This window comes from Urocitellus parryii, chromosome 7 (assembly GCF_045843805.1).
Source record: "Urocitellus parryii isolate mUroPar1 chromosome 7, mUroPar1.hap1, whole genome shotgun sequence".
Lineage (NCBI taxonomy): Eukaryota > Metazoa > Chordata > Mammalia > Rodentia > Sciuridae > Urocitellus > Urocitellus parryii.
Genome location: NC_135537.1, coordinates 15,364,366 through 15,387,781, shown reverse-complemented (window position 1 = coordinate 15,387,781; position 23,416 = coordinate 15,364,366). Strand labels below are relative to the sequence as shown.

The following is a 23,416-nucleotide window of genomic DNA, read 5'->3' as shown; positions in this document are numbered from 1 at the left end:
GGAGAATATCATGCTAAGTGAAGTAAGCCTATCCCCAAAAAACAAAGGCTGAATATTCTCTCCTATAACTTGATGCTGATCCATAAAGGGGGTAGGGTGGCAGGGAAAATGGAGGAACTTTGACTGGGCAAAGGGGAGGGTGGGGAGGGAAGTGCATGGGGGCAGAAAAGATGGTAGAACGAGATGACTGTACATATGGTATGATGCTATATCGTATACAACCATAGAAATGTAAAGTTATGCTGCAATTGTGTACAATTAATCAAAATGCATTCTGTCATATATAACTAATTAAAATAAATTAATTAATTTTAAAAAAATAAAGTAATATAGCTAACTTTGCATGGGCTGAGGGGAGGGGCAGTCTTTTATTAAACACTCCAGATTATAGAATAGCAATTATGAATTAAGCATGCTTTGCTCCTCATTGAAATTTCTTGAAGAATAAAAATAGTCCATGATACAAGACAAACAAACACTGACCTTATTCACCTTTTGTGGGAGGAGGTTCATCAGACCACAGGGAGGTATAAATTGTCTTTTCTTGTTAAAATTTGTTTGCTAAAGTGTGAATCTGTTGGTCCTGCCTTCATATTTGGATTGAACTGAAAGCTCTCTTCACCTGATCATTTTCCTAACACTTGGCCTTTTTCTAAATACCTTTCAAGCATCCATGAGAATTTCAGGTCTAGTATACTTACTGAGATAAATAGAAAAAAGAACAGAAATTTGGAGTTAGAATTTGAAGGTGAAATATAAGAACAGTAGTAAATTTTTGTTTTTCTTTGCAATTAAATCTTAGTAGAGTTAAAGGAAGTTGAAGGCAAAGGAACTTAGACCTTAGAATTATACTCCAGTGTCTCTTAAGGATTAGGAAGGGATGTTAGAGTTACTGTGTCCCTAAGAATATCAGATAAAAACTCAAGATTCATGAGTAAAGGCATTGTGAATATTTGTCTTGAAGATCAGACACAGGAGCAGAACACAGTCCTTTCCCAAGTTTATATTCTCCTTATGGCTTTATTGTATTGAAGCAAAAATGCATACAGGCTTTTCTATGGTGTTTTTAAGAGAAATTGTGAGAAGTGAGATTAGAGGGTCTGGACCAAATGCTAGGCTAGGAACTTAGTGCTGCATCTTATGTTGAGCTACAGAAGACTCTGAGGTGGGGGCTAGTCTAATTAAACTCCTATTTCAAAAAATTTAATTTAGTGACATCGTGAAAGAGAAAAAACTGGAGACACAGATGATGCTTTCTTTATATTAAAACAGTGTGTTTTTTTGTTTGTTTTTGTTTTTGTTTTTTGTTTGAGCAAATCATCATTTGGTTAATGAAATTGGAAAGGAAAGAAATGCCAGTTTCCTCTGCTGTGAGATATGGCAGAGGAAATTGGCATGTGTCATTGGGACTTCTACTGACTGTTGGGAGGAAAAAGAGGTTTAAAAAGGAAGGGACAGAGGGAGGGAGGAAGAAAGGGAGGGAGGGAGGGAGGGAGGAATGAAGGAAGGAAGGAAGGGTCACTTCTTTCACAAAACTGTAGAAAGAACTATTTAGAAAGTAGAGGCAAAGGGATGGTATATTAAATTACACATATTTTCTTTTAAGCAGTGATGTGATAAGCCCTTAAAATATCCCTTAGGTTGTTAGAGATGCAGGCCTGGAATCTGGGAGAAAGATAAAAGCTAAAAATGAATTATCTCAAAATCACATATCCAGATTTAATGTTGAAGTTTTAGCACGAACAACAGAGGGGACAGAGGTGTGCACACATCCATTGGCTAGGAAGAGGCAGGAACATCACTGGAGGAATGGTCTGATATGGGGGAAATGGAGGTAGTGCAAGAGCCAAGTGGGGAGATTTGCAGGAAGAACTGTGTGGCCTGCAGCACCAGAGCCTGCAGAGCAAAAGCCAGGAGTAATCTCAGGAGTGGTTTGAGCTCAGAAAATGAAAATCGATATCCAAGATGAGGAGAAAAAGTATCACAAGGTAGGAAGTTAAAATAAGAAAAGTTTGTGTCAGATGACCATTGCATGAACTTTATCTGAAGTTAACATGATAGAGGGTGTTTTTCCTGGAAGTCAAGGAGACATTCAAATCTCTCATGTTTTATCAACTTCAAAGACTTCTTTTTTAATTGGAAAATATTTAGAAATTGTAACTTATTTTAATATATTTTTGTGTTTCATATTCATTTTTATTTCCTCAAAATTTAAGTTTCTCATGCATAGCTGCCTTTGTTCATTATTCTAAATGGATTAAGGTATTTTGGACTCTTTGAGAAAGAGAAGCTGGTTCCTGTATGACTAATTTGGTTTTGTGTGTCCATAGTATTCCAGAACAAGGAAGTACTTTTTTAAATCTATGGAGCATACAGAATCATGCCAGTTGGAAATGGTGCTCCTCTGTGTTACACTTACCGTTTTGACTGATGCATTTCCTGTGCCTGTCATGACTTTGATAAAGAGATGTTTTTATAGCAAGGGTTTAGATAGATATAGACATTGAATGATCATAGCTTTCTACAAAACCATTAAGACTCTTATACTGTGTTTGCTTCTTGGCAGTAGTTCATGGAATCTGATTAAGCCCAAAAACTTAAAAGGCAAGCTTGAATCATTTAGGTCTGTATTATAAAGGATAACTTAGTTCACTTGAGTCTCAATAACAAGACATCCTGAATCAGTCATCATCATCTGTAAATAAACACATCAGTAAAGTTAATTGTTCAAGAGCCCTTAACAAGCTGAGAGTGTAACAAAGTAGGTTAACATAACTGGTTAACTCGTCCTCCAGAAGCCTTTATTTATTCATTTAATGTTTATTGAGTACATATGTACTTTATGCCGGCCTGGAGGCCAGTCACCATTCTTGGGGGTTCTCTAAGTCTAGCATCCTCATAAGTAACAAGAATTTCACTAGCATGTTGAGTGTACTAGTGGAAAGTGCAGGGTGCTTTAGGAAGAAAGAGTAACTGGAATATAAAGTGGGGTAAAAAATGAAGTTGAAGAAAATGTCCAGGACATAGTATACTGGAGATAAATACAATTTGCTGAAGAATCTGAATTTTATCCTGAGGCAGAGGCCTGTCCTGGGTGGGAATTGTTTTAAACAGAAACAAGTTATGATTGCTATTTATTCTGTTTTGGCCGGGGCAAAAAACAGATTGAAGAAGCAGGGAACATTGGAGGCAGGGAGAGCAATTGTGAGGCTGTCATGGAGATTTGGTGAGTAAGATCTGGGTTTAGGTATGGTACAGGTGAAAAGAGGAGGAATTGAACTGATGGAAGGAATAGAATTTGGAAGACATTTGGAAGATAGTGGTAATAAGTTGAGTAGATGCAGTTGTTGAAAGGGAATAGGAGGGTAGAGTCAAGGCTAAGTCTCAACTCAGATATAGAGGCAGTAGGGGTACCTGTAACTGATGTCAGCCTGCAGCCATCCCTAACGTGAAAGATTACAGTACCTGAGTCATCAAAGGCTGATTCAGTCCCTGACAAGAATACTAGCTGTTCACCTTTGAAACCAACAATGAAATGGCCTTTGGCCTCTTAGAACCGAGACCTCTGAAACAGTGCTGAATAGGTATGAATCAAGTTTCTTTGGTTGGAGCTCCTTGGGTTTCTACTTCCCAGTTCTGGGGTGTGCATGCCTGTGTTATTACACTGGGATACCCTTTTCAGGACTGCTTTTTAATAACTCCATAATCATGCATTTTATGTTTCATCTTGATGATGATTATTTTTCTTAGTGCTTTATATCTTCAAAGAACTCAGCATTGATCTACATAAAGTCCAAGGGAGTTAGCAGGTGGGAATTATTACCCGATTTTCAGATGGGAAAACCCAGGAACGCTCAGTGACTTGCCTGGGGCTGTGCAGCATCAACATTCACAAAACTGAATTTCGAATCTGAGTTTTCTTTATCTTACCAAACTTACAGTTTATTGTCAGTGTTAACTTCTTATACTGTCCTTGCTGTTTCACTTATTAAAAAATCTCAGCATTGAGATCTAAAAATGGGTAAGCAAGATCTAGGAAAGGAATAAGGTGACCAAATGACTAAACCCTGCATGTGGCAGGGAGGGGTGGTAATATAACTAGGTCTCAGCTCTTGTAATCCAGGGAAAGATTGTTCATTTTCCAGTGAAATTGTGACATCATTTCAACTATCAGACCAGTCAGTCATTGTCTCACAGACTCATCTATGATATTCTAGAGTGACTTTAACACTTTATACAGCACCACTAAAACAATTATAGAAATTGCCTCTTTGAAATATGCATATTTTCCTATGTAGTATCATGGATAGAGAACTGACTTGGAGTTAGACCTGGGCTAAATCCCTCCCAGGAGGGAGCTGGGTGACAGTGGGAAGGATTAGATCTTGATGTCTGTCAACTGCCCAGCATGTTACTGCTTCCTAAATGGTTGCAGTTAAGTTTATTCTTATTCAGAGACAAGTGTAATATTGAGAGGGCCCTTGACTTTTCTGTTGAATGACAGGACCAGGTAAATTCAACTGTTGAGGTATTACAGCCCAGTAGAGAAACCAGTGAAACATTTGGATCTTGAGTCAACCAGATACTGGTTACCACCCCTTGTTCACTGACAAATATGGGAAGGTAATTTCAGTAGATCGACCATCAGTGTGTACCTTCCAAAACATTATAGTAATGTTACAGTAAACTTTTTATATTTGTTGCGTCACAAAGATTTATTGAAGTGATAAAAGTTATTATGGAAAACAGTGTGCGGTAACTATGGTAACAGTTATTTGATCTCACAGTAATTAGCTAAGCATTTAGTTGCACAATACTTTCACAATGCCTTCCTGGTTAGTTCATTAAACAAAATTAGCTTTTGTTTGAACTGTCTTCCTACAGTGTCCTAAATTTGATTTTAGTTCAAAGAATTGGAATGTGTACTTTAAAACTACCTTTCCAACTTACAGTTTATGGCCATATTTGAGGTTGTAACTGTTCTTTATTTAAGTCTCTATTTATACTACAGGGAGATCATGATTCTTTGGATTATCTTCTGAATTTCTCTTGGTTTAGCAGAATAGACTAAGAAATGAACAGACAAGTTGGAAACCAGGTTTTTTTGTTTTGTTTTGTTTTGTTTTGTTTTTGAGACCAGTATCTAAATTGTGGCCCTGTTGGATCAGATTGCAGATTGGGATCAGCTAGTATCCTTCTCGGGGCTTAGTTTCTATCCTGTAAGATTGAATTGCTATATTATTTGTGTCGGAGTCCTAAGATCACGTGGATGTGGTCATTTCTCAGTGATCTGCTTATCTCCTAATGGGACTTGCAGCTAGTAGTTGCCTGGGCTTTTCCAAGCCTCCTACCCCAGGTGCCTCTTCTGCCTGTTCTTTATGCAGTGCTTGGTACCTCTCTTTTGCAAGGTAGAATATATCACAGACAGTTCACCACAGTGGTCTTTCTCAAAAGATTTTCTCTTGAGACAAGGACCTCTTGGGTGTTCTGCCCTCCAACATCACTCCCCATATAGAAGTGAATCTTATCCCTTTCTGGCAGATTGGAGACCCTAAGCACAAAAGAAAGCTTCAAGATTCCAAGATAGAAAAGTAATGTGAATGAAATAGAAAAAAGATTGTTTTCCCTTACTTATTAAAAGTGAGAGGGTTCCAAAGTATGTTACTGAAACAGGATTTTTAAAAATCGAGTAAATAACCAGGCATGGTGGCTCACACCTGTAATCCCAGTGACTTGGTAGGCTGAGGCCAGGGGATCCCAAGTTCAAAGCCAGCCTCAGCAATTTAGCAAGGCCCTAAGCAACTTAGCGAGACCCTGGCTCAAAATAAAAGGGCTTGGGATATGGCACCCCTGTGTTCAATCCCCAATATATTAAAAAAAAAATTCAGTGAATATTCCTCATATTAATTTCACTTTAATTCCTGTGAATTCAGTGATTTTTTAAAAAACACAATACAAGCATTTAAAACTAATTACTTTATGAGTTTTGAGTCAAGCTCTTATCTAGATTAACACTGTTACCTACTAGTTTTAAGTTGGGGAAGGTTTTTTTACATTTGAGCCCTAAGATTTCCAGTTTCACATCTGTTTATTCGCCTAACTGGGCACTAGTAGAATTTTAATGATAAGAGCCTATTTATTCTTGCTTGGTCTTGAAATTTTTCAGGCCAACCTCAAGAAAGGTGGCCCTAGCACTTGACTTGTCCTTGTTTCTGCCATCTTCTCCATTGCTGCTTCTATTCTATTTGACATCTGTGTTGGTGTCAGTGCTCTTAAAACTCTTTATATCCCCCTTCCTTCCACACACACTTTCTTCTTTCTAGAGTAGCATCTTCCTCTGGTTCCTTGGGAAAAACATTTGATGTCTTTCCACGCACTGCACCTCTCGTTGTAGCTTCTGTGAACTTCTCCCTGCTCCTTGTCCCTATCATCTTGCCTTCACATGTCCTTTTACCTAATTCTTGGCCATGCTTATCATCATACATTACAACCTTTAGTTAAAATGCTCCTGCCTGGTGGGCTCAGAACTCCCCACAGGAACCCCACTGCCCATTCTTCCTGTGTCCTCCCTTGGTATCTAACAAGACCAGGCCCAGGGCCCAGCCTGGCAAACCAGTGTGGTCCCTCCTGGCCCAGCCCCACTGGATCTTCACATTCCCAACTCCTCAAAGTTTGTATTCCTTTTCACTGGAACTGTTGAGTGTTTTGTGTGTGATCTCCAGTCACTTCAGGAAAGGAGGAAAGGAAGTACTATTTATTGGGCTACCAAATGTGCTTTAGGTACCACATAGTGTGTATTAGTCATTCCTGCAACCCCGTGAGATAAATACTGAGATCTAGATGTTTTATCATGAGAAACTGAGGTTCAAAAAGATTAAGTGACCCTAACAAGCTAATAATTGGAAGACCTGGATTTCCCACCCAGGACTCTGCCTCCAAGTCAGCTTCTTGTTTTGGTGATTAAGCCCAGCCTAAATTCCATGCTTAGCCAATTTGTTGGAGCAGTCACCAGCACCTATATTCCTTTAATCTCCTGGCCTCCTGCTATGCCATCAGTCAGCCAGAAGTCTATCTCCCCTCTGGGTATTTGTCCTGCTCTAGTGCTCTAGGTCTCTGACAGAAATTCAGGTTCTTCCAAAAGTGGTTTTTTACCAAGACATGCTACTCAGTTTCATTGAGACAAAGAATGCCCAATCTACCACTTGTACATCACCCCCAGCTGTTGGGACACCCTAGGCCAAATCTGTCAGTCATGAGTTGGTTATCAGTGCAGCTTCCAGAAAGCCCTTTCCTGTGAGCAGAACTGAGATGGTACAAAAAGCCTGTTTGCTCCCATCTCCCTCCAACATGCTGTTACTGAGTGACTCTTCTGTATTGGTCTTCCTATGTGTTTCTCACCCCCTAAAACCTCGCTTCCCTGCTCCTGATGAGCTAAATGACTGATATTTTCTGGATGTGCCTTTTACTTTGCTTTTGTCATTGGCCCACTTCCTCTGTCACTGATGGTAGAATAATTAATAATATATAGACTCATTTTGATATAAACTTCATAAAGGCAGACTTGTGTGAGTATTGTCCCTTATGGCACAAACAGGGCCTGGTAGGGTACCTGACATGATAGAAGCTCTGTGAATATTTGAATGAAGGAAAGGACTGTGGCTCCATGGTAGGGTGCTTGCCTAGCATGCATGAGGTCCTGTTTAATCCCTCACACTGCCAAATAAAAATAAAACCTTCGTGTCATGAATAAAGAAGGAAGGAGGGACAAAGGGAAAGGGGGCTGGTATGACACAGGCACTGTACTGTGCACACAGTAGCAATATCCCCAGCACAGATAAGCAAGCGGAAACTCAGAGGGGCCACTGCTTATGTAGAAGAACAGACTTACTAAGTGCCTTCTCTTCTGGAAAAGCCTCTTACCTTCTATTCCAGCCTTGACCATTCGACTACACAGCTGCATGTCTGACTCCATTTATACAGATGACAGTGTGGGTGCCCCCACCGTGGCCCCAGTTGCGAGTTTGATGGCCCTGGTAATAACTCCCTGCTCATGCTTCAATGGTGCTTGAGATGCTCCTGGCAATTTCCACACTCTTCTTCTACCCCCATATCCTCTTTCTTGTTGACTAGGTTACAAATGCTTTTTGGGGGCTTGGGGTGGGGCTTCATTTTTGTGTCCCTGTCAGACTTAACACAAAAGGGTTTGTTGTATGAGCAGCCACCCTGTCTGTTGAAGTTGCTGCCCCAGCTCCTACAGACAAGCTGAGATATTCATTAGGCACTAGGCACCATGACTAAGTGCTATCCTACTTTTCAAGGACCTCAAAAATGTTGTAGATCTTGAAAAAGAAATTTTTGGCTCTGAAAACAAAAAAGTACAGGATCAAATGTGTGTTTGCACAAATATAAAACCAAATATTTTGTCATCTTCTTTAAATGTTAAATTTAGCAATGATTGCTGAGAAATCATAGCAAACTATAAATTAAATAATCAGCAGCCAAGTAATTTTAAAAAACAAAAATGCAGAAATGCTTTCAAAAATGTTTTGGCCAGAAAATTACTTTTAATTGACTTTTGAATATAATTTTTAATGTTGGATATGCTGTCAGTGGAGAAGGCTCTAAAAACACATACTTGGGATCTTAAAAAGATCTTCTGGGCCCACAATGACATGCACATGGCTCAAGAAATACAAACTAGATTTTAACAGATTGTATTTAAATGATGGTGGTCTTTATTGTTGTGGAAAGGAAGGGGCATGGATATTTTATCTTGTTGTTTTTTTTATTTTACATATAAAAAGAGGGGATTTAAGGGAGTTCTTACAGCTTGTATGGAATAAGTGCCACATTCCTGCAGAGTTATGGCACATTTTCGGGGGCTCCCAAGTGGTACCACCAGTAAGGGGCTCCTGGGCAATCGATTATTCCATCCGGCCTCCTCTCTGGTTAACTTGCCACTCTGTCTGGTTCTTTCAGAGGATGGGGAGTCAGGGGAGGCACAGAAGTCCTGAGGGCAGAATATGTGAGCCCTTGCCAGGTCCTGGAACAGCGGGACAGCGCAGGCTGGCGCTCTTGGGAAGGCAAGCCGGAACTGACCTTTCCACTTGCCCTTCACACTCTGTGACTCAAAGTGCCGAGCCATTGTTTTAGGAGCTGATTATGCAGCAACCATGTTGACAGAATGCTAGAGGTATTTCCTCAGCTATGAGTGTTGAAGGTTTAAAGTTGGGTAGATTTTGCAAAAACTTTTGCTTAGTCCAGGAGGATCTTTCTTTGAATGTTGTTTTGATTTTCACTCCACAATAGAAATTACAGCCCCCAGTGCTGAAATTCACTTTTACTGGTTCAAAAACTGCTGTAGACCTTGCCAGCTTTCACCAACTGTACACAGTGTTGGTGTGACATTGCTACTAAAGGGTCACTCCTAGTCTCTCTACCTATCATCCTATGCAGACTCAGCACATAAAGAGAACCAGGGTACAGCTGGAATTGAGGCATTAACTTCCTTCCAGAGGTTACAACCATAGTCGAATGTGAAAATGTAAACTGTATTAAAACTAGCATGTTTTATAATCATCCTAATACATCAGCTATCACCACCATGGAGTTGTTTATTTGTTTTATTTAATAAGTGGATCTATGTGATCTGCCATCTCCAAAAGTTAAGAGTTGCCAGTTAAATACATATGTATTTTTCAAAGGAAATCATCAAAAAGGACATTCCACTCTTATTACAAAGCTATTTTAGGGGTAAATATTTTGATAGATGTGGTTTAATGCACCTGGGAGCTGAGCCGTGGCTGTGCCTGAGGCAGTTAGCACAGATGGAGCCCTGAGATATATCTAGACAGGGGTTTTCCCCCATGTATATGGCAACTGGTTGATTGTGGCATCATGGACATTAACATTTTCTATGCCACTGTTAGAAAATTAGCTTCGTTAATGCTCATTATTTAAAAATGATAAGAACTGTACTTAGACTTCTCTCAAAAACAGATGTATAGCAGGCTATGTTATGAATCAAACATTGTGTTTTTAAGAGTGATAATGAGAATCAAGTCAATAAACATCTGTCCAGCCTTCTTATATTTTCATTAGATGCAAGGTAAGTGTTAGGGTCTGGCCGTTTACTGGTTATAAATGGAGAATGCACTCAGATGGGAAGACTGCTCTAAGGAATTGAATTACTATTCAGATTTAAATCATAGCTTAGAGTTTATTAAAATCATCTAGTGTATTATCCAACCTTGTTATTAGGAAATACGCATACAAGTGTAAAACATTGGCTGCTCTCCATAGCTGCCTGTCTTCCCGGTAGATAGCTTGCTTGTTAAATGACATTTAAAAAATGTAACACTTTTTTTTCCCTTTGTGGTGAAGTCCTGTCTTTCATCGCCTTAAAAATTATTTGTCCTTATGAAGGTGACATTGTTCTCATTCTTTCTTTCTTAGCAGAGGAATGACTTAGTAAACCCAGCACTGTCATTCATCTGCCCTCTCTGTAAATCAATGGGAAATGACTTGAACCATATAACAGTGAGCATGTTTTTGTTGTCATTTTTGTTTTCCTTTTGAAATATAAGTTCCTCAGGGGCAGAGAAGCATCTTTCTGTCCTCATCTAGTGGTTACTGGTTAAATGTTAGCACACCAAAGCTATCAATAAACAAATAATGAGGATGATTTTTGCTTATTAACACAAGCAGGAACATGAATGCAAGCTAGTTTAGAGTTACCCCCCACCACCACCTTCCCCAGTTTTGGTGGAAGTGACTTCATTTGTAGTCTTATGTCCTGACTAGAGAGAAATAGGCCCAATTCTCCCTCAAAGAGAGCCTCTACAAATTCAGCAACTAAATTTGATTTTTTAGAGTGTTTCTGGACTGATGGAAGTATCCTTTTAAAACCATTTACCTAAAATGTTCTGTGATTGCAACATCTGCTAAGCCTATTATGTTCTTTCATTAAACAGCTTTATTGTTCTGTGTGCAAGCTGCTTATTTGGAACAATAAAGCTGAGTTGACTGTAGCCTTTCTAACAAAAAGGATTTTTTTTAACAGTGAGAGAAACTACATATTGCCTGTCATCATACATAGTATTAAAACAAAAAAGAAATCTTGTTTAGAAATTATCCTATTAGCCTCATTTTAAAAAAGAAAGGCTCTGTTTAAACCCCACATGATTACAGTATTATCCAAATGTGTAATTCTAGTAATGCTTTTGACCACTCATGTTCTTTTGGTTTTTGGAAAGCCCTTAAATTCTGTAGATTCTTTATTTATAACACAGAGTTCAATAGCATTTTACTGATAATAGGGGAAACATTTTTATTACATTACAAAATTCAAACTTTGGTAAGGGAAATTGCATTAGTTTAGGTGTGTAGTTCATCTGTAACTATTTGGAATGGAGTAAACATGTTAATTTAATAATTTCTCCCTGGCTGCTGCCTCAGACCTCTGGTCTTCCTGAAGAGGCACACAGCTGCTGAGACCACAGCAAAAAGAAAGCAGGAAGAACCCTGCCCACTGCCCAGAATGGGTCAGTGAGTGCAGATGGCAGTTTTTCTTTTTGCCTATCAGGCTTGTGACAATTATAAGCAGATTAAGATGATTTTAAAGAATTCAAAGCATTTGTCCACAACAGCCTTTCTTCCTTAAAACACATGAGTAAGATCTAGTTAGCTATTTGCCCAGACGGTGCAGAGCACTGCAGAACCACAGCATGGACCATGCAGCCTAGGGCTAAGAAAACAACACTGCCCCGATTTGTCATTTTTGTGGTGGTTCTTTAGTTCTGGAAGCATTCTAATTTTGAAAACAAAGCCCATCTGAGATGGAGTTGTCAGTGTATTGTAGCAGTTGAGCAAAGATGAAAGCTCTGTCACTGAGTAACTAAAATATCAATGCATGATGCATCTAGGCTGGCAGAGCAAGCCACTGGGTGTATGAGCAGGTACTTCCAGAGTCTTAGAAGGCCCACTGCACTTTCAGATCTTCTTCCTTGCCTGTCCAGCTCATAGTTACCAACCTCAGAATCCTTCAGGGACCAGAGAACAAAGTAAGTAGGATAAAACTGGTCCCACTGAAATTGCCAAGCTAGAGAGCAAATGCCCTATCTCCATGTTGAAACACCTTTCATTTTTTCTAGAGAAAGGAGGAACTGGGATTTTAATTTTTAGATATTGGCTATGGATTGAGATTTTAAAGGCAGCACGTAGCTGCACAAGACCTATTTGCAGGTCACATATGAGTTGGTGGGTCACATATTTACCTCCACTTTATTATTTCCCTTGATTTGAGTCAGCGCTTGTCCTTTTGATTTGGGGCTTTTGTCTTTTAATTTTAAAACAGCTATAAGCTACAGAAAGTCAAGGAAGACTTGGTATTATCCACTGAATCCAGTTGAGCACACCAGTTCTTGGGCACTGGGAATAATGGTATCTACCTATGCCTTCTGAGAGCTGTTCACTGTGCAAGAACATGATAGCCCAGTGGCACACACTGTTGCATGTAGCACACGTCAGTGTAACACAGTGTAGAGCCCTGCAGGGCAGTCTTGAATTCTTCCTTCTTGCAAATAGTTTTACCTCGGATGGAAACTATGAGAACAGTTTTGATGAAAGCAGCTGTGGAAGTCAGTCGAGCATGATTGTTGAAAGAGCATGTCATAAAGCCAGACTACCTAGATTAGAATCTTGATTGTGCTTCGAGACAACTGTGTGACCTTCATCATATTATTTAACCGTTCTGTGGTCTCACTTTCCAAATCTGTAAGTGGGAATAAGTAGAGGTTGAATACCCCTTTTCCAAAAGGCTTGGGACCAGAAATGTTTGAGGTTTTTTTTCCATATTTTATAATTTTCGCATATACATAATGAGAGCTTGGGGATGGAGCCCAAATCTAAATGCAATTCATTTGTTTCTTTCATATACTTCTTATACTTAGGGTTTGAAAGGCCAAGGTTCGTCGGCCGAGATTAAAATGCACACACACAGATAGCAGTGACAAAGATGAAGCACTTTACTGCAAGCTGGTGCCAGCTTATATAGAAAGTGAGAGTCAGTTATCTTAAACCAGGAAGCTCCCGGGGCCAATCATAGTAAACATCAGGTCATCACCTCCGGTGCTCATACGTCCGCCCTTCATAAGATTCATGGGGGGGAGGGGCACGAACTGTCCGCAAGCATGGAAGACGGGAGGACCAATTAGAAAATTTTCAAAACAACTTGTTATCCGCCCACTGGCAATTTGCCCGCTGCCATGTTGCATTAGGGGCTCCTTATCTGAAAGGCCTGGGGAGTTCTTAGCTGCCCACTGGCAATTTGCCCGCTGCCATGTCTGAAAGGCCCGGGGAGTTCTCAGGAAGACTCCCAACAGGGTTTGAATATAATTTTGCACAATATTTTTAATAATTTTGTATAGGGAATAAAGTTTCATGATATGGAATTTCCACTTAAGTCATGTTGACATTCTAAAAGTTTCAGATTTTAGGTTTATGGATAAGGTTGCTCAGCCTGTAATAATAAATAACTTTAAATGTAAAGTTCTTAAGATGATGCCTGGCACATGGTGAATGCATTGTAATTGTTAACTGCTACTGTCGCTTTTAATTAAGAAAGCATTAAACTAAGAATCATGATTCTTGGGTTCAGGCTCTCATTCTGCCTCTTAGGAACTGTGACCAACTGGAAACTTAACTTCTGTGAATAATCAATAAGATTAGGAAGACACGAAGATTAAATGTAATTATGCGTCAAGACGCATAAAGGTATGCACAAATGAAAGGCACTGTTTGGTGGTGGGGAGTGGAGACTGCCCTCATGACACAGCACAATGTCCGTAGACCATAGAGGAGCCCAGGCCTGTTTTACTCTCAGTTTCAACTCAAGTACCCTGATCCATGGTACAAATTGGCTATTATTATCTTTAGTATGACTAAGATAAAAATTGAGAGTAAAAATTATTTTGGGCATTCTTACTTTATTTATAAATATCCCATTGGGGCATAATGGTGTACACCTATAATTTCAGCAACTTGGGAAGCTGAGACAGGAGGATTCCCATTTTAAGGCCAGCCTCAACCATTTAGAGAGACCATCAACAACATAGTGAGGTCTTTTATTTAAATTTATTTTACTTTTGTGACCAAAGGGGAAAAAAAATTAAAAGGACTGGGAATGTGACTCAGTGGTAAGACACCCCTGGGTTTGACTCCCAGTACCAAAAAAGAAAGAAAATATGTTGTCAACTCTTACAGCTCCTTGAACAGACTTGCTTCAGAAGAGTTCCAAACTGAGGCTGAATTAAGATGTCCCCCCAATGCAGAGCCAGTCTATAATCAGAGAATGAGTCTGCAGAGCCGCATAAGTGAGACCAACCAGTCCCTTAGTGCTTGTTTCAAAATGGGGAAACAGAACTGGAACAATTTCATCCTTACCTAAGACTGTTTAACTTTTTCCACCCTAAGATACTTGCTTCGGTTACATTTAGAAATTTCAGCTGTTTCTCCAGCTTCCCACATTTTTGAAGACATACCATTCAGATTTATTTTAGTATCTTTAAATCTCTTGGAGGAAAATAACACGGTGGATGTGAAAGCATTTACAGACTCTGTGTGTCATGCTCATTAAGTATTGGGATCCCTTTATGCCGTGAAAATATTAGAATGACTTCTAACAACAGCAAAAAACAACAGCATAGTAACACAGGCCAGGGAGAACTTTACTTTTGTTTTGTGAAAAAAATAATACAACCAAATGAAAATGATTGATCAAAACAGTGAAAACCCTGTTCCCCTCTGAGAGCTGTGGAAAGAGCCTAATTTATACACATTCTTTTTATAGCTAATGTGCTAATTGACTCAGAGATAACACCTGTGTTCTTTATTTTTAAAAATATCACTGAAATCTGCATCTTAGTGAGATTCTAGGAAAGAATAGCAACAGCTGGCTCCACATCTGTGTGAATGATGTAGTGTGAAAAGGATTCTAAATATAGTTGGAATTGGAGTCAGATGTGATATACTTCTGCACTGTACTACAGAGTATCATTTGAACCAGAGCAGAAGGAGCTTATCATCTAAATAACCTGAGTTTAAAATGATATAGCTTGCTGTGGAAAATTACAGATGTTTACCTTAAGCAGTCTTTGATAGCTAACTTGAACTACAACTGGTACATTTCCACTTGCCCAGTGGGGAGAAAAAAGCACAGCAGAGCATACAGGTCTAAAAAGAAACTGCATTGATAAAGAAGGGCTTTTACAAGAAATCCTCATCACATTCAGCAGCTTAGGCTTGCTTCTGTTTTTCTTGGTCTTTGAATTTTATAACACCTGAGTTATTAGCTCTCAGCATTTGTCTCCTCTGTTTTTCTGATGCTGTAGCTGAATGCCACGGCATGGGTAATTTATGAAGAAATGTATTTCTCATGGTTCTGGAGGCTGGGAAGCGTAGTATCAGTGTGCCAGCGTCTGGCAAGGGCCTTCGTGTGGCATCATTCCATGGTGAAAGGCAAAAAGGCAAGAGAACAAGAGGGGGCTGAGCTCATTTTTGTAGCAAGCCACTCCCTTGATGATGACCCTAATCCTTTCATGAGTGCAGAGCCCTCATAATCTAACAATGTCTAAAAGGTCCTACCTCTCAACACTGACATTAGGGATTAAGTTTCTAACATATGAACTTTGGGGGAGATAATCAAACCATAGCAACAATTATTGCTTTCTTCATCCTTCCTTCAACTATTTCTTGAATGCCCACTGTGTGTGAATGATTTTTATACCCTGAAGATCCACAGAAAGAAGAGACACAGTTTACTCTCTTAGGGTTTTAAAGACTAAGTGATGGTGGGCATAAGTACATTTAGATAACACTCTACTTACAAAACTCATAGTAGGATGTGAACATAGTAAGTATCAACTAATGAGAGCTATGTGTGAAAACAATATAAGGGTGTATAAAACCTCTAATAGTTACTGTTAATGGAGCACTTCCAGTATGCTAGGAATTCTTTATGTGTGCACATGCGCACACACACGCTCACACATTGTTGTATTTAATCATGACTGCATTCTGACAGTGCACGTTACCCAGTTTATAGGTAAGGTGATTTGAGACCAGTGCAATTTATTTGTGCAAGGTTACATGCGTGGCCAAGTGACTGAGCCAGGATTTGCACTCAAGTTTGTCTTGACTAAAACTTGAGTCCTTAACCATGAGGCTATTCCTTGGAGTCTTTTCCTTACATTCTCCATTCGCTGTTACCAGCTTCTACCCTGAGGACAGTGCCAGCAGCAGCCAGCAGCGCTTGTTTCCCACTCTCCAGTGCCCAGGAGATCTAATTTGCATTCCACTCTCAACACCCCACCTTGTTGCCTTTTTTCAGGGTCACAAGACTACCAAATCAAAAGGAATTAATCATCAGTGAAAGCCGAAGGTCTTTAATACTTTCTTTCCTTCACACTGGTATTCTTTACAGTGCTAACAACAAAAGTTATTCATATGAGTAGTCTCTTCCAGGTTTACTCATTTTTCAGAGACTTCAGATAATGCCTTAATATGTGCATTATACACTATATCTTCGCATCAAGCATTTTATTTTACAAGGTACCTTGATGTCTTGAATTTGCTTTGAGCCTTGCTACAGTGTCACTTCCCTCCATTTTTAAGTGAAAAAAAAAAAAAAAAAAAACAGTCCTAGAGCAGAGAAGTTGCCCAAGCCACTAGTTGATTTCTAGCAAAGTTGGGACTCGAACACAGCTCTGACTTCTTTGTGTCCTAAGAATACCATGTTTGTATGGTGACTAATCACCTGATTAAGGGGCTATGTTTTATTGTTTCCCTGGAACTTGATGAGATGCTGACGGTGGGTGAACTTCCTCCAGTCTCTTTGTTGTGCCTGTTTCCTCAGGATTTTACTGAGTACCCGAGAGTCCTTCAGATCCATAAGGCATAGAAATTGTCTCCTGTTCTGTAGTGTCAGGGCAAGCCCCTTGTCCCTGCCTTGTGCCTTTTACTATGACTTTCCTGAGATGTCTGATCTGGGGACATACATTGCTTGACAGCTGTCCTGGCTGGCTTGCATTCATTGAGATGGATGACCTAACAAGGACATCTTTCTCCTTCAGAACTTTGTTCTTCAGTTACATCTTCTCGTCTTATCATTAGTCTGCTGGCTTTCCTCACAGCCTACAAAGCTGCTCAAGTCAGAGAGACACGGGAAGAGGTTGCCCTCTATCTGTGGGGTGCCTCTTCTCTCCCTTCTTCTTCTTCATTTTTTTTTTTCCTTTGCAGTACTGAGGATAGAACCCAAGACACTGTGCTTGGTAGACAAATCTCTACCACTAAGCTACATCCTGGCTATTATTATTATTATTTTGTTTTGCAACAGTCTCTCTAAGTTGTCCAGGCTGGTCTTGAATTTGCAATCCTCCTGCCTCAGCCTCCTGAGTGGCTGGTATTGCAGGTGTGTGCCACCGTGCCCAGCTTTCCTTCCGCTTCTTCAAAGAGTGGCCTCACTCCCCAGGGACCACTTTCTCACTTCCATTCACTCCTCTGCCATGGCATTCTGATCTCTTCTACCACTCCTGTGAAACCTCTCTGGAAAAATCTCCATGCCCTGAAAACTGCCCAGTTTTTCAGTCTCTATGTCTCTGTGTCATTTAAAATTTTTGACTACTTAATGCTTCCAGAATCTCATTATTCCTTTCCCCATCTCTTTTGTGAGCTCCTTCTCAACGCCTGTGCCCACACTCAAAATGGAGTAAATCAGGATTCTCTCTCCAGCCCTCACCCTTCATGCTACCTTTCATGGATCAGCTCCCACACTCGCCTCCTTGCTACTGAGCAGAAGTCCTCACCATTGTCTTGTCTGTATTCCTCCCCTGCCCACCTGGGCATCTCAGGAGGACTTCAGCACCAGCATGGCCTTTTTTCTTCTGAAATTAACTCGTTCTCCTGCAGTGCATGGATTATCCACTCAAGTAGAAAACCTGGGGTCATAATTAGACTAGCCGCCACCTTTCACTCCCAAGTGATCACATTGCAGTTATTTGGCCTCTTAGGTATTCCTCAAGTCTTCTCAATTGGACCTGATTCTTCTTCCTGTCAGTTGTCTTTACCCACATTCTTCTGTGTGTGTGTGACATGCTTCCCTCCCTTTTCCTGGTGTTGGTATATGCTATTACTCTTCATAAAGACTTACTGAGGCTTTGTTGCCTCTTTCCATATGTGTCCCTCCCAGTCTCCAGACCCTGCACATCTGCTGGCCCCACTAGGCTGGGTGTTTCTTTAGAACAAGTGCTACTCTTGAGCCTTCATTAGTCTCTGTGCTTCGAGGGCCTGCAGCAGTACTGAAAACTTACCACTTAGTCATACTTACTCTCTAGAGTAAGCACTGGGAGCTGTGGAGGAAAATACAGGCAGTTACCCAAAATGTCTCCACCCTGCAGCTGTTGGGGGCCACGGTGTTGAAATACAGACCCTCCCTACATCCATCTCTGCCCTTTTTCTCAGTTTGTCTACTCCTGTTTGGACTCAGCTCAAGAGGGGTTAGATGTCTCTCATCCATTCTGCTGTCTCCTGCTTAGCACTCAAGGAGGGCATTATGGTTTCATGTCCTTGTTTTCTTTCCTGGTTAACTGGGAGCTCATTCAGGACAGAGACCAAGTTGTACTCCTCTTACATTCACAGTGCCTGGAGTAGCTCTCTACTACTGGAGTACACTTTAAAAGTAGCAGATGTTGTGTGTGTGCTTGTTGTTGAATTCTCTAAAGCCTATCTCCTGCCAACCCACCGCCCCCTGAATATAATGCTTAGGTTTCCGTTCTTGAGTAGAACCTTAGAGCCATATATTTTAGGTGAGTTCCAAAGCTGGTATCTTCCATTAACAGTTGTTAATCAGAACAGCTAATCAATTACTGGGTTTAAATCAAAGCATTTATTATCAAAGCCTTTTTGTTTATAAGTACCAATACACCATTTATGATGATGATAATGATTATTTTCTGCCTTGAATATTAACTAGCCACAAAAGCTGGTGTACCATGTGATAGTATTTGTCATAGAGTTTAAAGAATGTTGGCTTTTGATATTTTGTCCTTGAGTGGAAATTAGTCTGCTTTTTGAAATCACCAGTGTAGAAAACAGGAAATTTCTAGGCAGGCACCTGAGAAGCATCATTAGAATTCCTAGTATTTAAGTCCAACAGAGGTATTTTTATGACATTAATAGAATCTATTACTAGTCATGTTAATTAGAAATGTCTTAATTAATACATGGTTGAAAGCAAAGAACACAAACACAAGGTGGCTTTAGCAAAAAGTAAAAAAATTTTTTAAAAAAGGTTAAAATAGGTGATAAATAGAGTTATTTCATGAGAAAAGGAACCAGAATCGGAAATGGGGCTCAACTTTTAGTCTTTCTCGGATCATAAAATCTCATCTGTACATCTTTTCATGACTTGCTTCTTTTGCTTTCAAACTAGCCTGGCTTTCTCAGCTTCTCCAGCCATTTGGCAGAAATAACTTCCTCATAGCACTCTGGGTTATATGTCCTCTTTCGGTTCAACTAAAGAACGCAGACTGAATTAGAATCTCTCAGTTCCAATTCTAGCCTCTCAGAAGAGAGAAGTTGGTTGGTTCGGCACAGATCAGAAATCCACTGTGGTCCAGGCAACTGTGTCAAGGAGCCAGAGCCACATGACAGAATATAGTTACGTTGGCATCCACCTGAAAGCCACAAAAGAAGTTCTCAGAGTGGACCCTCATGAGCTAGACTGACCACCCCTCCCGCCATCCAGATCATGGAAGCAAAAAGAGTGAAAAGCACAGTGTAGTAGCTCTCACACAGCAGATGGTAGACACAGACTTATTGCCTCTTTCGTCTACTAGACTATGCACCTTGAGGCCAAGTGCATCTTAAAAATTCACACTTAGAGCCTGCAGCAGTACCTGACCACTACAGGCATTCAGTAAATATTAATTGCATAAAAGAAGCAAATATAAGCTCTGCCTTTGTGGGAAATACAGTCTTGTAGTGCAAGCAAGCAGTAAACAAGTAAGCAAATAAAAAAAGATCATGGGGGTAAGTACTAAGAAAGTAAAAAAAGGGAGAGTCCAGGAACCAAGGATGTAGTCAAAGGTAGAACACTTGCCTAGCTTGTATGAGACCTGGGTTCAGTTCCCAGGGCTGCAAAAACTCGAGGGGTTTGGGAGAGGCAGGCAAAGGAAAGGTCACCAAACTAGAAGAGAAACTTTGAGAAAAGTAATTGATAGTGTCAAAACTCAAGGTAGCTGTACCTTTGCTTATTTATCCTGTGAGGCCAGAGACAGTAATCATGAATTATTCCATTTATAGTTCATTTTATTCATAATTTTAACACAAAAAAATTCTGGCGTACATTAAAACAACAGTTACTGAACGACTGTTATAGAAGATCATATAAAATTGTAAATACATGTCATTAATATTGGATCATATTCTTTCATTTTTATCTTCCAGTTTTAAATCGATATGCATCTAGCCCAGAGGTTGATATAGAACAGTTCTCTGATGATGGTAAATAATTAATTAAGTGCACAACTCTGCAAGGAGTTTTGGGTTAAGATTACAAATGATAGAGCGAAAAATACACTCAGTAAAGGAGAGTCAGGCAGCATCATGTCATACAACAAGAGGCTGTCAATATGATAGAAAAATTGTCTCCAATGATCTTAGTGATGGTAAAAGAAACTAGAGGAGAAGGAATCTAGGAAATGTGGTTTTCTAGAGTTATGTTAAGGTACTTGCTGCCAGGATCCAACAGAGAACTATTCTGGAAGCAAGCCATATCTCTTTAATAGTAGTTAGCAGAGTTGTGTACCAAGCTTTATTAATTAAAGCAACTAACAGAGCTTCTAAAAAAACAAGTTCAAACTCCAGTTTAACTGTAGATTTTCCCTTTTGTAATTCAGTGTGGATGAGTATGGGGTGAGAGGTTGTTCTAGGACCCAGGCTCCTTCCATCTTTTGGCTCCATCCTCCCCAAACCCCTCTATTTGAGCTGTTCCCTGCAGCGTGAGGAAGGTTGGGCCAGGCCTAGACCAGGAAGTGCACATCACTCAACCCACATTTCATTGGCCAAGATTGAATCACAGAATCACACTACCTCTATGGAAGACCAGACACATTATAGCTGGGGACCCAGGATGAAAAGGATATTAGCACGTATTCTCAGTGTCTGCTATATGAACAGGATGTAGACTCATATGAAAAGGAAAATAATGGGGGAAAGCCTTTTGTATCCTCAAAATCTGAGATTATTTCACACAAGTTATCTGTCAAAAGGGGGAAAAAAAAGGTAGTTAGAATTTAGGCGATGTCACTGAGAAGCCTCTACCACAGGTAGTATTGTCGTTCCCTGCTTCTTTCAGACCTGGAAAATCCAGAAGAAAATTAAGATCGTAATGATTCTGAAAAGTACTAATCTTACCTTCCCTTCCAAAGGATGGTGAGGTGCCCTTCAAGCCTGTCATCATCTCCTCAGTGTTCTACAACATGAAAAGTGAGCTCAGAACACTGGCCGGGCACACCTGACCATGAGCATCCCCTTTAGTCTGGTGCAGCACTTCCATGTAATCTCTGTTGCTATAACAAATACCTGAGATAACTACCTTCTGAGAGAAAAGGTTTGTTTTGGCTTACAGTTTTGGAGATTCTAGTCTACAATTGGCCTTGTTGCTTATGAGCCTGTAGCAAAGCAGCACTTCATGGTGACAGTGTGTGGCATAATAAAACCACTCACTTCACAGGCAAGAAGGAAGAGAAAGGAGCCAGGTCCCATGGTCCCCTTCAAGGGCACATCCCCAGAAACCCAAAGATCTGCGGCTAGGCCTCACCTCCTAAAGGCTGTGTCACCTCCCATTTGCATTGCACTGGGAAGCAAGCCTTTGCCACAGGAACCTTTGGGGGACACTTCAGATCCAAACTCTAAGCCAGGTGTGGTGGTACATACCTATAATCCCAATGGCTTGGGAGGCTGAGGCAGTAGAATCACAAAAGTTCAAGACCAGCTTCAGCGTCTTAGTGAGGCATGAGGAATTAGCAGGACCCTGTCTCAAAATAAAAAATAAAATGGATGTATATATGGCTCAGGGATTAAGTGCCCCTGGATTCAGTCCCTGGTACCAAAAAAAAGGTCCAAACTATAGCAGTGAGCCTCATCTCTGTTTGGAGACTCTGTAAATTTAAATTCTACTCTAATAATAGCTTACATTATTGAGCACTTACTATACCCTCTGCACCATACTAAGTACTTTATTTATACCCTTGCAAAAATCCTAGAGGCATGTGATATTATTCTTATTTTACAAATGGTAAAACTGAAGTATAGAGCTGTTAGTGACTTGCCCAAGGTTAAACAGCTAGTAAGTGAACGGCTCAAATGCACAGCCAGGCAGACCAGCTTCAGAGGTCATGTGTAGGAATTAACAAAACAGTCACCACAAAAGCCACGTGAGGATTTCCTGGCATTAAATACTAGGGAAATAGAGTGCTGCCCCACCTCACGCTCTCAGAGATCAGGTCCTTTAGTCCACTTAGAAGTAACCTCTGCCTAAAAAGTTTATCCAGGGAGATCCAAACTGGGCAATTGAACAGTGTGACTCATATTGTTATAACCAGAACTGGCTGGATTTGAAGGACTTTATCGCATTTTAGATGCCTCAGATCAGATTGGTAGATGGCTGTGGTGGTGCAGACTAGCTTTCCCCATATACAATGTAGTGTGACTGACTCCTGTGGATTAATTTTGAAGTTTATTTGAATTCAGTTCACTAGAAGGTGGTTGAGCATCTACTCTACACAGTTCCATGCTAATTGTCATAAGGAACACAACCGAAGGGAAGCTTCCAGCACAGGCATTAGGAGAAGGGACAGGAGTACCTGCAACTTGAGTGAGGCCCTGAACATGAAGGCCACCTCTCAGGGCTGGAACCTTTAGTCGGTGGGCCGAACACTGAACACGGGGAATGATGATGGCCCGAGGACCCCTTGTTGGACAACATGCTTCCTCCTCTCCGATGTGCTAAGATTCTTTTGTACAACAACTTTATTGTGATGTATTCACATACCACACAACTCACTCCTTTAAAGTCTATGATGCTTTGGGGTTTTGTGTCTTCAGAGCTGTGCTATCATTACCACAATCAATTTGAGAACATTTTCAAAAAGAAACCTTATATCTTTAAGCATTCACTTCCCATTTTCTCCCAAGCTCCCCCAGCCCTAGGCAACCACTAATCTACTTTCTGTCTCTATAGATTTGCTGTTTGGAACTTTTTGTATAAATATGCATGTGGTCTTTTGTGTCTGGCTTCTTTTAACTTAATGTAATGTTTTTGAAGTTTGTCCACATTGTAGCATGTATCAGTACTTCA

The 23,416-nt window shown here is 40.3% G+C and overlaps 1 protein-coding gene across 4 annotated transcripts in view; it reads left to right on the top strand.

The window, feature by feature from the left end:
* The window catches only part of Nsmce2 (NSE2 SUMO ligase component of SMC5/6 complex), a 223,133-nt gene that overhangs the window by 145,230 nt on the left and 54,487 nt on the right, over nt 1-23,416 (top strand). Inside the window, exon 5 of one of the 4 annotated variants that reach the window (XM_026407144.2) lies at nt 20,503-20,559. The exons of the other annotated variants lie outside the window; for them this stretch is intronic. Within the exon in view, the coding sequence (XP_026262929.1) occupies nt 20,503-20,559 (57 nt within the window). The remainder of the gene's footprint in view (nt 1-20,502; nt 20,560-23,416) is intronic. 4 annotated transcript variants of the gene reach the window in all.